Source organism: Helianthus annuus, chromosome 7 (genome assembly GCF_002127325.2).
Source record: "Helianthus annuus cultivar XRQ/B chromosome 7, HanXRQr2.0-SUNRISE, whole genome shotgun sequence".
In the NCBI taxonomy this organism is placed as follows: Eukaryota; Viridiplantae; Streptophyta; class Magnoliopsida; order Asterales; family Asteraceae; genus Helianthus; species Helianthus annuus.
Window position 1 is genome coordinate 129,761,632 of NC_035439.2, and position 16,520 is coordinate 129,778,151.

The following is a 16,520-nucleotide window of genomic DNA, read 5'->3' on the forward strand; positions in this document are numbered from 1 at the left end:
TTCTGTCTTGATTCCCTCTGCTCACACGTACATTCGTGAGATTATGGTTTCCTTCTGTCTTATACAGATCATCCTACTGGAGATCTTTACTAATAGAACAATCTGTGTTGACTGATTGTCTATTGCGTGTATCTGATTGCTGAGATTCATAATAAAACTGTGTTTGTGGTTTCAATCCTTGAGTTCTGACATGGTATCAGAGCTTCGAGGTTAAACCGGTGCTCTGGTGGTCTTCCGCTGCTCTGATTCTGGTCTTGCCGCTGTTCATAAAACCCTAAGTTCTAGGGTTTGTGGCTGTCTTCTGTTTCTAAAGCCTCTTTGACTTCCTGGAGACGGATCTACTCTTGAAGGTTGAAACCCTAATTTTTGGGACTTTTTGCATTTCTCTTGAAGAAGACTCTAGTTGGTCCCTCTTTAGGGCAAAACAACAGATTGTGTTCTTGGTTCTCTGATCAGGAAACTTGTAACCCTAAGTGAAGGTTACAAGCCTGATTGACCGGAGATTTTGCACCCACTGTGAGTCCGTTCCATCTCTCCCTTTTATTTTACTCTGCATCATTTTTTGACTGTTTTGAGTCTAGGCATCTTGATCCCGGATTTAGGCATACCGGTTTGATTTATTGGGACACAGAGAGGGTTCACTCTGTTGCATTTTGTTGGTCAGTTGTGTTGTGGCTCCCTGGATTACGTCTGCGAAGGCACCTTGAGTGACGAACCTCTGATCGGACCTCTGTCCAGGCTTCGACGGTCCTTGTGATTTACTGGTTGTGTTTTTAATTTTTTACCTGCCTTTGTTTCTGTGTTACTTTCTGTGTCTGCCTGCCAAATATGCCTGATAAATCTGATTCATCTGTTACCTTGGTTAGTAAGCTTGATGCCAGTGATCCTCTATATCTGCATGCTAGTGATTCCAGTGGTCTCACTATTGTGAGTATTAAATTAAAAGGAACTGAAAATTACGTGGTTTGGTCAAATGCTATGAAGCTGACTCTAATGGTTAAAAACAAACTAGGGTTTATTGATGGTACTTGTGTTAAATCTAAAACTGATGATGTTCTTGCTAGTCAATGGGACAGATGCAATTCAATTGTGTTAACATGGATCTTGAACTCTGTTTCTGAGGAATTATATGTTGGACAAGTCTATTCTAGGCTTGCGTCTGAAGTATGGGATGATTTAAAAGACACTTATGATAAAGTTGATGGTTCTGTTGTGTTTGGTCTATTTCAAAAAATTAACTCTGTGAGTCAAAATGGTGCTAGTGTCTCTGAATATTATCATAAGATTAACATAATGTGGAAACAATTTGATGCCATGCTACAGTTGCCCTCTTGTACTTACAATGCTTCCACTAAATTTAATGAATTTAATCAGCTAATTAAACTTATGCAATTCCTGATGGGCCTGGATGATATTTATCAACCTGTTAGGACTAATCTTTTAACCAGGGATCCTCTACCAACTATCAAAACTGCCTTCTCTATCATTTCTAGAGAAGAGTCTCATAGAGGATCAAATACTGGGTCCAAAGCTCCTAATGTTGGTTTTGCTGCAAAAATAAATAACTTCAATGACAATAAAAAAAAGGTTTAACAAAGGCCCTAATCCTAATCTTAAGTGTACTCATTGCAACAAAATTGGGCATACTGTTGACAAATGCTATGAGCTTCATGGCTACCCTACCAATTATAGACAAAAGCCAAATCAAAATGGTCAATGGTCTAGGTCTAATAATTCTACTAATAGAAACAATAGTATATCTGTGAACAATTCTGTGAGTGACAAAAGTGCTAGTTCCTTGAACACTCTGTCTGCTGATCAGTTTTCTAAGTTGCTAGGTTTGCTGAATGAAAATAAAACTGAAGAATCCAATGTAGGAGGTAAATGCTTTAACTCATTCTCTACTCTTAGAAACTATAAAAATTCTTTCTGTTTTAACTCTATGGGGCCTTCAACACAGAATCTGAATTGGATCATTGATTCTGGTGCAAACCAGCATATGGTCATGACCAGTGAAAACATGTTTAACTTAGTTGATGTGTCTGAATATAATATTACCATTAAACATCCAAATGGGACTGATGCTAAAGTCACTAAAATTGGGTCCTTTAAGTTGTCAGACACTGTGATCTTAAAAGATGTTTTTGTTGTGCCAGAGTACTATGTGAATCTTATGTTTGTCTATAAGTTAGCCAAGGACAACAAACTTAGGGTCATTTTTGATGAAAATACTTGTTACATTCAGGATTCCTGCACAAAGAAAACCCTGATGACTGGTAGACAAACTGAGGGTTTGTACTTTTATGGTAACCCTCTAGGCACTAATTTCTCTTGTTTGAGTAAAACTGAAAATATAAAGCTCTGGCACTCAAGGCTGGGTCACCCAGCTGAACAAGTGTTGAAAGTCTTACAAATTGAAACTGAGTCAAATAACATCAAGCCTTGTGACATCTGTCACAAAGCCAAACAACATAGAGTCCCTTTTCCTCTAAGTGAACACAGATCATCTAAAGTAGGGGATCTAGTTCATTTGGATGTCTGGGGTCCCTACAAAGTCACTAGCATAGATGGGTACAAATTTTTCCTCACAGTTGTTGATGATTTTACCAGGACTGTTTGGGTGTACTTACTAAAATCCAAATCAGAAGTTTTTGAAAACATACAAAATTTTTACAATCTGGTCAAAACTCAATTTGAAGTCGATATCAAGGTTTTTCGTAGTGATAACGGATCCGAGTTTATTAATTCTCAAATGTCATCCTTTGTTAAAAACAAAGGGATTATTCATCAAACCTCATGCACATATACTCCATAACAAAATGGTGTTCTGGAGAGAAAACATAGACACTTGCTAAATGTTGCAAGAGCTTTATTATTTCAGTCTAAAGTTCCCCTCAAATACTGGTCTGAATGTGTGCTTACTGCTTCCTACTTGATTAACAGGCTTCCATCTTATGTGTTGCATGGTTGTTCTCCTTATGAAATGTTATTTGGCTTTAAACCTTCTCTTGATCATTTGAAAGTTTTTGGTTGTCTTTGCTATTTTACCATTTTAGACAACTCTGATAAACTTGAGGAACGAGCTAAAAAATTTGTTTTTATGGGATATTCAAATCTTAAAAAGGGATATAAGGTTTGGAGTCTAGAACAAAGAAAATTCATTTTTTCTAGGGATGTCAGTTTTCACGAAACTGTCTTCCCTTTTAATAACACTCATGAACAAATAAGTACAAACTTTTTAAACCAACTCAACTTCTTTGACAATTTTGAAACATCAAGTGATACAAATCCCAATGATGAAGAGAAGGATATTACTGACTCAACCACTGTGACTCAGCAACACATTGATGCAGTTGAGTCAACTGTCGATAGTGATACTCAGCAATCATCAGGAGCTGATGTTGAGACTGAGAGGAATGAGTCCATGGGGGCTACAACTGAACCTGTGAGGGCTGAGTCTAGTGGCATTGGTGATGAGTCAAACCTTCCTGAGGGTACTCAAAACATTAGAAGGTCCACTAGGTCCGCTTCTGTTCCTAAAAGATTCGATGATTATATTGTTGGGAATGCAAAATATAGCTATGATAAAGTCGTTAATTATTCCAACTTACCTAGTGAGAACATTTGCTTTGCTGCTAATATCAATAAAATAATTGAACCATGCACCTATAAAGATGCTCTTAATGATAAAAGGTGGATTGATGCTATGAATGATGAATTATCTGCCTTGTATAAGAATAATACATGGGATATTGTTGATCTTCCTAGTGGTAAAAAACCTATTGGGTGTAAATGGGTATTTAAGGTCAAATACAAGTCAACAGGGGAAGTAGATAGGTTCAAAGCTCGGCTTGTGGCCAAAGGCTTTAACCAACGAGAGGGGATTGACTTTGAGGAAACATTCTCCCCTGTCGTTAAAATGGTAACTGTCAGATGTGTTGTTAGTCTAGCTATCCAAAATGATTGGCCCTTGTATCAACTTGATATTAACAACGCCTTCCTATATGGTAATCTTAGAGAGGAAGTTTATATGACTTTACCTGATGGGTTGGATGTTAAAGGGAACAAAGTATGTAAGTTAAATAAGTCTCTATATAGCCTAAAGCAAGCTCCACGAATGTGGAATGAAAAACTTGTTCAAGTGTTGGTCAAAATTGGCTTTACACAATCTAAGTGTGATCATTCCATGTTCATCAAATCTGTGAACTCTGTGTTTATTGTGCTTCTTGTTTATGTAGATGATATTGTTCTAACTGGAAACTGTGAAAAAGAAATAAACAAAATTAAGGATTTTTTTAAAAACTGAGTTTTTAATCAAAGATCTTGGCCTACTCAAATATTTCTTGGGCATTGAGGTAATTAAAACTACCAATGGCATTTGCCTTTCTCAAAGGAAGTACTGTATGGACCTGTTAAATGAATACGGGATGAGTGGAAGTAAGCCCAACAACTGTCCCATAGATCAAAATCATGTTTTGACAAATCTAACTCTCACTAAGTCAAAACCTGTGGATGTCACACAGTATCAACAACTGATAGGAAAATTAATTTATCTATCACATACAAGACCGGACATTGCCTATTCGGTTCATTATTTGTCTCAGTTTATGCATAAGCAAACTGAGGCTCATACCCAAATTGCCTTCAAGGTTCTGCGCTACTTGAAAAGTGCACCAGGTACTGGCATTTTTTTTCAAAAAAATAGCACGTTTCATTTAACAACCTTTGCAGATTCGGACTGGGCCAAATGTGTTGAAAGCCGCAGATCTGTCACCGGCTTTTGTATATTCCTTGGAAGCTCATTGATCTCCTGGAAAAGCAAAAAGCAAAACGTTGTCTCAAGATCCTCTGTCGAAGCAGAATATCGATCTATGTGCAATGCTACGTGTGAAGTATTATGGTTGATAAACATCTTAAGGGAACTGAAAGTGGATGTGGATATTCCTGTTGTGCTGAAATGTGACAACACAGCAGCTTTATCCATTGCTGCTAACCCTGTCTTTCATGACAGAACGAAACATTTCGAGGTTGACCTCTTTTTTTTGCGAGAAAAAATTGCTCCAGGCTTAATTAAAGCCACTGGTGTCAAGTCTGAACATCAACTGGCAGATATTTTCACTAAAGGCCTGCTGCCAAAAGCTCATGCAGACATGTGTAAGTTCTTAGGTCTGTCTAATCTTTTTCACATTTAAACTGCGGGGGGGGGGGGGGGTGTTAAAAATACTATTTATAAAATACTATCTGTACTATTTATTCAGTTTAAATGTTCATTGCCTTCTCTAATATATTTCCATGTTTATTGTTTGTGAGGTTGCTGTCATTGGGCTAGTATCCGTTATGCTTAGCTGTTGATTGCTTTGGGCTCCCTTGATTCTCGGTGGCCCCTTAGGTAGGGATGAGCTCGGTGCCGTCCGGTACCGAAAGAACCGGTACCGGTACCGAAAGAACCGGTACCGAAAATCCTCAAAAGTGGGTACCGGTACCGGTACCGAATATACCCGGTTCGGTACCGGCACAGTACCGGTATTTGAGGGTAAAAACCGGTAAATACCGGTACCAAACCGGTACCGTACCGGACTGGTACCGAACCGGTACCAAAAATGTTAAAAGTCGGTACCGAAAAGGTACCCGGTTCGGTAAATTCGGTACCGGTACCGAGTTCATTTTGCTCATCCCTACCCTTAGGGCTTGGCCCGTATAAAGAAGGGTGTTTGGTGTGGCCGATTTATTCGAGCTCCTTATTTCACTCGCTCTCATCTTATATCATTCTGTCTTGATTCCCTCTGCTCAGACGTACATTCGTGAGATTAGGGTTTCCTTCTGTCTTATACAGATCATCCTACTGGAGATCTTTACTAATAGAACAATCTGTGTTGACTGATTGTCTATTGCGTGTATCTGATTGCTGAGATTCATAATAAAACTGTGTTTGTGGTTTCAATCCTTGAGTTCTGACACCCAGCCGCATTCCCGCTTCAACTCAGCCCCAGCCGCATCTCGTACCTTTCCAAGCTTCAACACACGAAAGACTTTGACTTAGATCAAGCTGTGGCTCGATCAAGACAATAGGCCGCGTCTCGCAGCCTTGGCTCACGTGTTGAATTCAAACATTAACATGTACTATGAGGAAATGTATTTTTTTACTTTGATTTACAAAGTGTAATTTCATAAAGACAAGAAAATTTAAATAAGACTTAAAAGAAAACCAGAACCCATGCCAGGGACAGTTAGTTGTAAGTTTTGTCTTTCCTTTGTCTATGTAAAAAAAACTTTCTATTAATATATAATGTCAAGTATATTTAATAGGATGCGATGTGTAATTAAGTGAATAACAATCATTTGTTGTGTATTCATGTTCAATGTATCACATGTCATATCTTTCGGGGCACTGCTATAGGAATACCCTCAAAAGGGTGTCACATCACTCGTGTAATCATTTGTATACACGCTTTTAGATGTGACGATTTCTTTGTAAACGAGTGTTTAGATTTGGCGTTTTCTTTGTAAAGGACATTTAGATTTCAGGTAAATATGGCGTTTAGCCCTTGCGCATCCCTGTTAAAAGGGCGTTTAGCTCTAGTAAGTTCAAACGAGCATACAATGTTAAAAATCATTCAAATCAATAAGAGGTTGATTACTGGAGTAGCTGGTGTGTTATGGGTGAAAGTCTTCAAATCACCTCCCATTTCTATTCAGTTGAGTTGATTCAAAGCTACTAATTTAGGCAATTGAGTTATGAATCCAACATTGGACTGGTGTTACCTACTGACAAAATAGTACTATTTATCATATCCCCAATAAGAAATGCACAAAAATAATAGCTAGTACATGTACTGTCACACAACTACAAATATAGAAATTAGAAAACAAATAAGTCTCTTTTTTTTTCTGTGATATATTACATTGATTTCCACTACAATCAGCACAAACCCCAAGAAACTTCCTCAAACTCTCTCATCCATATCTTCATCCTTTAATTACAAGTGTACCAAACACATCAGTAATGATAGCATATCTCCTTATGATCACGTGTTGTCATGTATTCATCATCATTACTTATGAGTTGCTTCACTTCCTCAAGTTTACTATGCAATGAGCTTTCATTAACATTATTCAAATTGTACACTTTTGCTTTCTGATCAGTGTAGTTGTGGTTAATCATGAAACTCTGACTTTGATCTCCAAAACCCTGAAGAGAAAATTGATCTTCTTGCTTGATCTGATCATAGTGTTGTTGCTTCTTATCATGATTTTCACTGCAGTTTCCATAGCTCATTTGACTTAAACAACTCCCACCTTCAGAACTAGAACCAGTTGTACTCACCTCATGATAACCTTCATGACCAGCACTTCCAAACATGAGCATGGCTTCTTTTACATCTGAAGTAGGGTAGTTGTACATGCTCTGATGGTCCTCCTGAAACCCTAAATAGAAGCTACTATCATTGTTGTTAATGTTGTTGGTGACCAAACTATTCGGTAGTGGTTGGTGTGGTGAGAGATCATGTGTAAAGTTGATTTGATCTTGAACAAGGGTGGTGGTTGTTAGGAGAGAGTTGATAATATTGTTACTCAAGTTCATGAAGTTAGGGGTTGTGTGAGTGTAAAAAGGTGAAGAGTTATTGGTCAAGAACAGGTTTGATGTGTAGGGTGTTGGTGATTGGAAGGGTAAAGATGGAAAAAAAGAAGGCTTTTTTTGAAAAGAAGGAAACATAGCCAAAAGCTTCTTCTTGAGCTTGGTGTTCCAGTAGTTTTTGATATCATTATCAGTCCTTCCTGGTAGATGACCTGCTATTATTGACCACCTGCATAGATAATTAATTCCAAAGATCAAAATCATAAAATGAAATACAAATAATAAAAACCTTTATTATTAATCAACTGTAGGATACATCATGGAAATAATTACAAAAGAAAACTAATTAAAATACTGTAACGAATAATGACAAAAAAATCAAACCGTATCATATGTTCTAAATATATATATACTATAGTAATAGTAAAGATAATTACAGTAAATCCTAACTAATATATATTGTATATCTATATCTATACTATATAATAAAAGAAACCTGATTTGGGACACATGTCATTCATTGAAGTCCTCTGTTTTTTTTAATTAAAAAATAATTATATAATTAAATTTAATATAAATTTAAACAACTCATACAAAAGATAATACGGTATTTTGAAATCATCATCAGATTTCATATAGTTTATCCAAACATATGAATTGAATATATAATCATATTCATATAACTGAATATAACGAAAACTTTATATACACGGTAATGTAACTGTTTAATATGATATTGTTCTTTCAAAAACCAATTATAATACTCTTAATTTAATTTAACATATCTTAAAACTATATTTATACGACAATAAAAATTAATTTTTATTTAATATTGATGTAAATATTTTAATATATTCTTAAAATTATTATTACTAATCTATACTATATAATAAAAGAAAGCATCTTTTGGACACGTATCATTCATTGAAAGTATCCTTAAATCTATACTTATCTTATATTAATTACAATATTAAATCTTATCATATTTTAATAAAATATTATCTTTAAATCTAAATTGTTAATTTAATATATTTTTAAAACAAATATCTCTCATTCCTATTTATCTTCTATTAAATATATAAATAATAAATTAATATTAAATGTTATCCTAATTTATTAAAAATATAATTTTTTATTATTTGGTATACAAAATTATATTTATTCAACTCGTGTAAAACACGGGGTTTTTAAAAATATAATTTTTTTATTATTTACTATACAAAGTTAACCCGTGTAACACACGAAGTTTTTAAAGATATAATTTTTTTTTATTATTTGCTATGTAAAATTAGATTTAAGGATATAATTTTTTTATTATTTGGTAGATTTTTCAACCCGATTACACACGGGTTTTTTTAAAGATATGACATTTTTAGTATTTAATATACAAAATTACATTTATTTAATCTGTGTAATACGCATGATTTTTAAAGATATAACTCTTTTTAGATCTATTAAACACGTGTAATAAACGGGGTTTTTAAGGATGTAATTTTTTATTATTTGGTAGATTTATTCAACCCGATTATACACATGTTTTTTAAAGATACGATGTTTTTAGTATTCAGTATACAAAACTAAATTTATTTAATATGTGTAATACACATGGTTTTTAAAGATATAACTTTTTTGTATTATTTAATATATAAAATTACATTTACTTAACCCGTACAATATACGGGGTTCATAAAAATATAACTTTTTATTATTTAATATATAAAATTACATTTAATCAACCCGTGTAATACACGGGGTTCTAACCTAGTTATATATATAAGGGTGAAGGGGGTGCTCACCTAATAGGTGAGTCCCCTCTCTTACGCCAAACCAATCCCCGTGTGCCACGTCAAGTCCCCTCTTAAACTCCCCTAACACCCCAATTTGATGGCGCCACTCCCCTCTTAACTCTCCTTATTTTTTTATTCAAAAAAAAAAAAAAGAAATAAAAAGTTTGATTGGTTGATGCTCAGCTGGCCCACCAACTTTCCCCTCTCCTCCATCGGTGAATCCATGCCCAATTCACACCCCGATTCGGGACCCCGCAGTGATGGCGGCGGTGTTCCCGATCGGGGAAACCCATCACCGAAGCCACTCCCCGAGTACGCCCCGGACACCCTAAATAACACAAAGATTCTAATCATAAAACTAAACTGAAGAACATATGTTTCCACCAATGAAAACAAGAATTAGTTGAATTAAATATGGGAGACAGATCAGATCAAATCTAACTGATCAAGTGGCATGCATGCATCCATAACTCTTAAAATTACAGAATATTTTTCTAAAATATTGGTGACTGGCTGTTCTTACATTCTCTCTCTTAGGTTTTGAATATGGTGGGTAGCTTTCAAAAGAGAAGTCAAAATTGGCTAAAGCAAAGATCCAAGATTTGATGATAAGAAAGGTAAGTTAATCAAACTAATATTATACCTGCTACCAATGTTAGCATACAAACTGCAAATGATCTTATCTTCATCATCAGTGAATTCACCATGTTTAATATTGGGCCTCAGATAATTTAGCCATCTCAATCTACAACTCTTCCCACATCTTTTTAGACCTGCACAAATCAAATTCATCATCCAAAAATATTTTGTTCCAAGAAACACATAGAAATGGAAGAAAAGTTACCAGCTTTTTGAGGGAGAGCAATCCAGTTACCACCAGTACCATATTTGTTAATGAAGTCCTTGAGTTTTGCATCTTCTTCATGAGACCATGGTCCTCTCTTTACATTTTCTTTGTCACAACATGGGGCCCTACCCATCTCTCTCTCTCTCTCTCTTCTGGTTGTATGTATCTCACTTAGAAATTGGCCTATTCAAGAAGAAAATCTTCGTGTGGTGTTAAGAGACAATCATGTTTTGTGGGTCTGCAAGCTGGCCTTATATATTGAGTGAGAGACTTGTGTCTTGATGGGGTCAGTAAAGAAATGTTTATTTAATATAACGGCAACATAAGTCAATAGGATTAGGGTTATATAATAATGTTTTTTTTCCAACTAATCATATCACTAATAATATCTTTTTTTATGTAACATAATACAAATTCCAAATGTATCTGCTTATATAAATTAGTGATGTGGTTTAACTTAGGTAATTACAAATAGAACCTCCCTTCTCCACCCAAGTTTTCTTCTAATAAACCTTCTCCAAGAACACCAAATTCTAGTGATTATGAATTCAACTAAAACCCCCACAAAAATTATGAGCATTTGATAAACTCTCAAAGTTTCTTAACATGAAAAAATAGATATGAATTTAGTTACTTTTTTGTATATCATCTCTTATATATATATATATATATATATATATATATATATATATATATATATATATAGGGTAAGGATAGTGTAAAAAGGGCCTAAAGTGTGAGAAGTGTAAGAAGTGTATTATAACACTATATATAATACTATATAACACCATATAAACACCGTATAACAATATGTAACACCATATAATACCATATAACACTATGTAACACTATATATCATTATATAACAAATATAACACTATACATCTATCATAGACATGCTATCAGACAACATATAGTGTTATATTTTTTATATAATGATATATAGTGTTACATAGTGTTATATGGTATTATATGGTGTTACATATTGTTATACGATGTTTATATGGTGTTATATAGTATTATATATAGTGTTATAATACACTTCTCACACTTCTTACACTTTGAGCACTTTTTACAGGATCCTCTACCTATATATATATATATATATATATATATGTACATACACGCTTGATCAAAGAATAATATTTATTAGACATTGTCTAATGATGATTGTCGTTAGGGTCAATCAAAAACCTAATTAAACTACGTAGATAGCGTAAATAGGGTATCGTATCTAAATTGGGGGTTTGATGAATTTGATTGTAAAAACACGAAAAACTAGTTATGAAAGTTGTGATCAATGTGAGAAAAAGTAACTTCCACCCGGAATCCCAATTACCCGTTTAACATAAAAATCTGTTTACCGATTCAAAACACCACATAGACATGGCCTCAGAATTAATGAATTTGATTAGTTAATAGGGATAGTTTTTAAGATTCGCTATACAACCTAATAACCCGTTCGATTATATCAACTACCCACCGATTTACCAACCCGCTAACAACGCAAGAAAGTTACCAATACGCTTAATAAACGACAAGTAATTCAACACAGGAAACTTTTACCAATAATCCAACACAAGTGGTCAAGCTGTAACAGTTACACGAATCCGTAAACAAAGTTCAATGCAAAACAAAGCAAAAGTTCATCCGGGCAGAAGTCACGAGGAGTTTAGCCGCGCATGGAAGTCATCGCAGCTTCAATGATCGTTAGGAATTGATCAGATATGAAGAAACAGCTTCAAAGATGGAAGAATACTGAGAAATCTGCTAAAAATCGTCTCTGAACTCGCTCCTGACGGCTGGGGATGAATGGGGAATGTTTCCATGCAAAAATATGTTAAAAGCCAAAGTTTCCACCGCCTCTACCTGTCGCGCCACGCGCCAGAACACATTCACTCCCTCACGTGGCGCGAGGGAGATAATTTTGACTTTTGTTGACTTCGTGGTCGTCGCGCCTCGCGTGGCGTGAGGGTGCATGTTTTCCAGCACTCTTGTTTTCTTGCTCCGTATTGCCTTGTCGAACCCATTTTCCAGCTCGTATGCTTCTTTTTCCTCGTTTAAGCCTTGTTAAGCCTGAAAAACCCAACACACGATAAGCACCTATATCAGTACGAATAAACACATTTAAACACTTAAAACCGACACAAAACCATACAAAATGCGACGTGTTTGCACCCGCACATCACCTAATTTTCATTAAATTAGGTTCATTAATTTCATATGATTTTGATTAACTATTAACATAAGACAACATGGTGTGGTGGACAAAGGTAAGGGGAAAAGCCTACATAGGCGTCACCCTGACGTTGAGAGCTTTGCTCTCTAAAGCACAAAAGAGAGGGAGTGATGAAAGGCAAAGAGGCTAAAATAGTCAAGTGAGGAGAGTGAAAGAAATGAGCAACGTCGGGCAAGATCTTGTCTTTGGGAAAGGCAACATCCACATGAATGGTGGGCAAGGGGTGGAGGGGCTTGCCCCCTCTCCATGTCCCCACACCGAATGATCTAACATTAATCATCAGTAGCGACTGATATATTAGCTTTTTCCTCGCAAAATTTGTTCTTACAATTGCCAATTTATTCCAAATCAGCCACTTATTTGTCATGTTAATGATTAAGTATATCCTTTATGAAAGTTTACATATTCAAATTATTACTATGTTTATTGTTGATTATCATTACTACATGTGACTGAAGCCAATTAGAAAAAAAATCTTGGCTGCCGTCGTGATATATATATATATAGGGTCAGAATTTAGAGATAAAGGGGGAAAGTGTGAGAACGGTAAGAACGGTTATGGATCGTTCGATCAAAAAATTCTATAGACTAGATTGGCGCGGTGGCGTTTTCGTAAATAACTTAAATTTTATTACGTGGGCGCGCTTCATTAAGGGTAAAAAAGGTAAAACATTCTTTCTCACATAAAACGCCGTTGAAATACAAAACGCCAATTTTATCACTGCGTAGTTTTTTCTGTGTTTTTATTTGAGCTCTCATGCTACAAAAACGCCATAAAATGTAGAGTAAATTACAAAAATCGTCCTTTATGTTTACACTAGATTGCAAAGTGTGTCCTTTGTCTTCAAAAAGTACAAAAAACATACTCGATGTTTGCAAACCCTTACACGTTATGTCCTTTACCCCTAACTCAGTTAATTTTTATAGTTAAATCTGAATAAATGGACCCCACATGAGGGTATTTTGGACATTTTACACTAAATGCTAAAATAAATAATCATAAAAATAATAAATACTCTTTCCTTTAAATACACACATATATACATATACATATAGGTAAACATAAACACTCTCTCACACACACTACTGGACACCCACCACACCACCCACCTGCCACCACCTCCACATCACCTGTCACCCGCCATTCGAACCCTCAACCACCGACAACAGTCACCGGCGTGGTCGACTTATCTCAAAGCCCCAACTGGTTTCTTCTCCAGTACCCTACACCACCATCCAAACACATTCCAAACATCACAAATCTGACATTCTTACACGCTTATAACTCAAGACAGATCGGGGAAGGATTCAGAATTTTAACCATAACTCAAAACATATAAATGTGTTTCACTATGCTAAAAAGAACATTTAAATAACATGAACAGGGATCACTTCAAATTGCAAGAAAAAAGTAATACCTTCTTTCTAAAATCCCCAAATCCTCATATATAACAATATTGAGATACTGAATATAAAATTTCACAACAGTCATCGCAATTTGTGATGAATACTGCCCTAATCATAAACAATTTTAAAACAAACTGAATAAAGCATAAAAAGTCAAAATTAAAAGGGGGGAAAACAAATGGTGTCATCAGTAACAAATTGAAAATTAAAAAAATAATCAAGCTTCTAAATTACTAATAAAAAACATCACAAACACTAGTTTCCTCATGAATTGAATATGGTAACCCAGATGATAAATCGGAACCCGTAGTGCAATCATCAAATCCAGAAGTTAAATAAAAAACATCATAAGCATCTACGAAGAACAAGAGCACATCATCACTAGATGGTGGGTGGTGCAGCAGAATAGGGGGTGGTGGCTTGTGGGTGCGATGATGGTTAAGGATTCAGATGGTGGTGATTATGCGATGGGAGAGGGGGTGGTACTGGTCGTTAGGATTCAGATGGCGGTGGTCGTTTAGCGGCAGATGTGGTGGTGGCCGTGCGGTGGGGAGGTGGTGGCGGTTAGGTGTAACACCCTTATTATTATTTAACGATTTTCGTATAATTTACAAAAATAAACGGGTAGTTAGAATTTCAAATACTTTGAAAATACGGGTTTCATTAAACTTTATTTACAGAATTAAAACTATACAACATAACATGTGTGAGTTCGTCATTTAACATAACAACGTTACATAGTGCGGAAGCTTATTTCTTGATCGTGTTCGGTTCTTCGTTGTGCTTGATCGTCCTCCGGTGCTAAAATTATACCTGAAACTCATAAAACATGAGTTTGATTAGTCATACGTAACTTAGAACGTATCTAAATGAGTCCGGGAAGCGAACCTGATTAAAATAAAAATTTTCGCTAAAACAGTGCCCTTTCGCGCCACGCGAAGGCACCCAGTTGCTCCCTCGCGCCACGCGAGGGAGACCGTTTTCCAGCAGCTCTGGAGCTGGGTCCTGCATTTTTCAGCAATACAATTTTTCAGCAATACCAGTTTTTACGGAAACGACCATAACTTCTTCGTTATTGATCCGTTTTACGCGATTCTTTTTCCTACGCGTCCGTAATTTAATTCTCCATCATATGGAGTTAAAAATCCGACATCCAACATAATAAATTTTTAGACTTCTAGCCTTCGACTCGTTACCTTTTTACCGAATTTTAACCCGTTTATACATTTTATCAAACAAACGTATTTGTTTGATCCTTATATCACATACACTTCTTCAAATTAATGTTATCTACCATTTTAGGTTCTAATCACATGTTTATTACACAATTTAAACCCGTTTTCGCTCGTATGCTTATTTTGACCCGTTAAGGGTATTTAAGCACTTTAAAGCTTGAAATCGCTTTCATTCATTTCTAGCATCTTATTCCTACATTTCTTATCAAGTAATCTTCAACTACAACTCTATGTGTGTTGGATTTAATGTGGATATCTATATGTTCCGAGTTTTACCCTTCGGATTATTATTTTACGGCAAGACTCAAATAGAGCCATTTGACTAACGTATTACATCTTTCAACTTCTACACTTATTCTAAGTATTTATCTAATCATGAAACTCGTTTCGAAACAACCTCTAAGGGTTGTTTGTTCAATTTAGCCAACAAGGGCGTTTTGGTCCTTTTTAGTCTCTCAATTACGACAAGGTCTTTTGAGAGCATGCTTGACCCATAATTCTTCTTTTGAGTTATGATCTTGTTCGAAAAGTCATTATGCTTTTCGGAACGCCACGACCCTCTTTTAAAACGTTCGGTTAACCCATTTAAGTAACCCATTGTCTATCTAAGACTTCATTTAATGCTCATTGAACCTTACGTTCTAAATGAATAATTACTCTATTACACATATCTGGCTCGGGTCAATGTATTGACCTGTTTTAATGCTGTAACACCCGTTCTTATAAATTAAAGTTTAACGTATCATTTACGAAAAACAATCATGTAATTAAGATTACATATGCATTAGAAATTACGGGTTTGTTAAAACTTTTTACAATTTAAAAGTATACAACATATCATGTGTACATTCGTCGTTTAATATAATAACGATACATAGTGCGGAAGCTTATTTCGTGGTCGTGTTCGGTTCTTGCTCGTGGCTTGATCATCATCCGGGCACTCTTGGCGATCACCTATGATCAAAACCAACTAAAAAGTTAGTTTTGATAGTCAAATATTAAGTTCAAACAAGTACAGGGGTTAAAAGGGCAAAATTTAAAAATTCACCCCGTCGCGTAGCGCGACCGGTATATGCTTCTGCCGTCGCGCTACGCGACGGCCTTATATGATCAGAATTGTTGCAGCTGATTGCTGCATATTCCCAGCACATCCGGATTTTACGGAAACGGCCATAACTTCCTCGTTATTGATCCGTTTTACGCGATTCTTTTTCCTACGCGTCCGTAATTTAATTCTCCATCTTATGGAGTTAAAATCCAACATCCAAATAATAAAAATTTCAGACATTTAACTCTTCGGCTTATTACCCCTTTTTACCAACTTTTGACCCGTTCGTGATTTCATCATCAAACGTGTTTATTTGATCCTTTTATCACATACACTTCTTCAATAAATGTTACGTACCATATTACATTCTAATCACCGGTT

At 35.5% G+C, this 16,520-nt stretch overlaps 1 protein-coding gene across 1 annotated transcript; it reads right to left on the reverse strand.

Moving 5' to 3' along the window:
• Positions 1-6,766: 6,766 nt before the first annotated feature.
• On the reverse strand, positions 6,767-10,376 carry LOC110878697 (transcription factor RAX2). Its single transcript, XM_022127051.2, has 3 exons — positions 10,208-10,376; positions 10,007-10,136; positions 6,767-7,805 (listed from the first exon to the last, which is right to left on the reverse strand). The coding sequence occupies exons 1-3, from the start codon at positions 10,341-10,343 to the stop codon at positions 6,998-7,000; spliced, it is 1,074 nt and encodes a 357-aa protein (XP_021982743.1). The 5' UTR covers positions 10,344-10,376; the 3' UTR covers positions 6,767-6,997.
• Between the last annotated feature and the right edge of the window lie 6,144 nt (positions 10,377-16,520).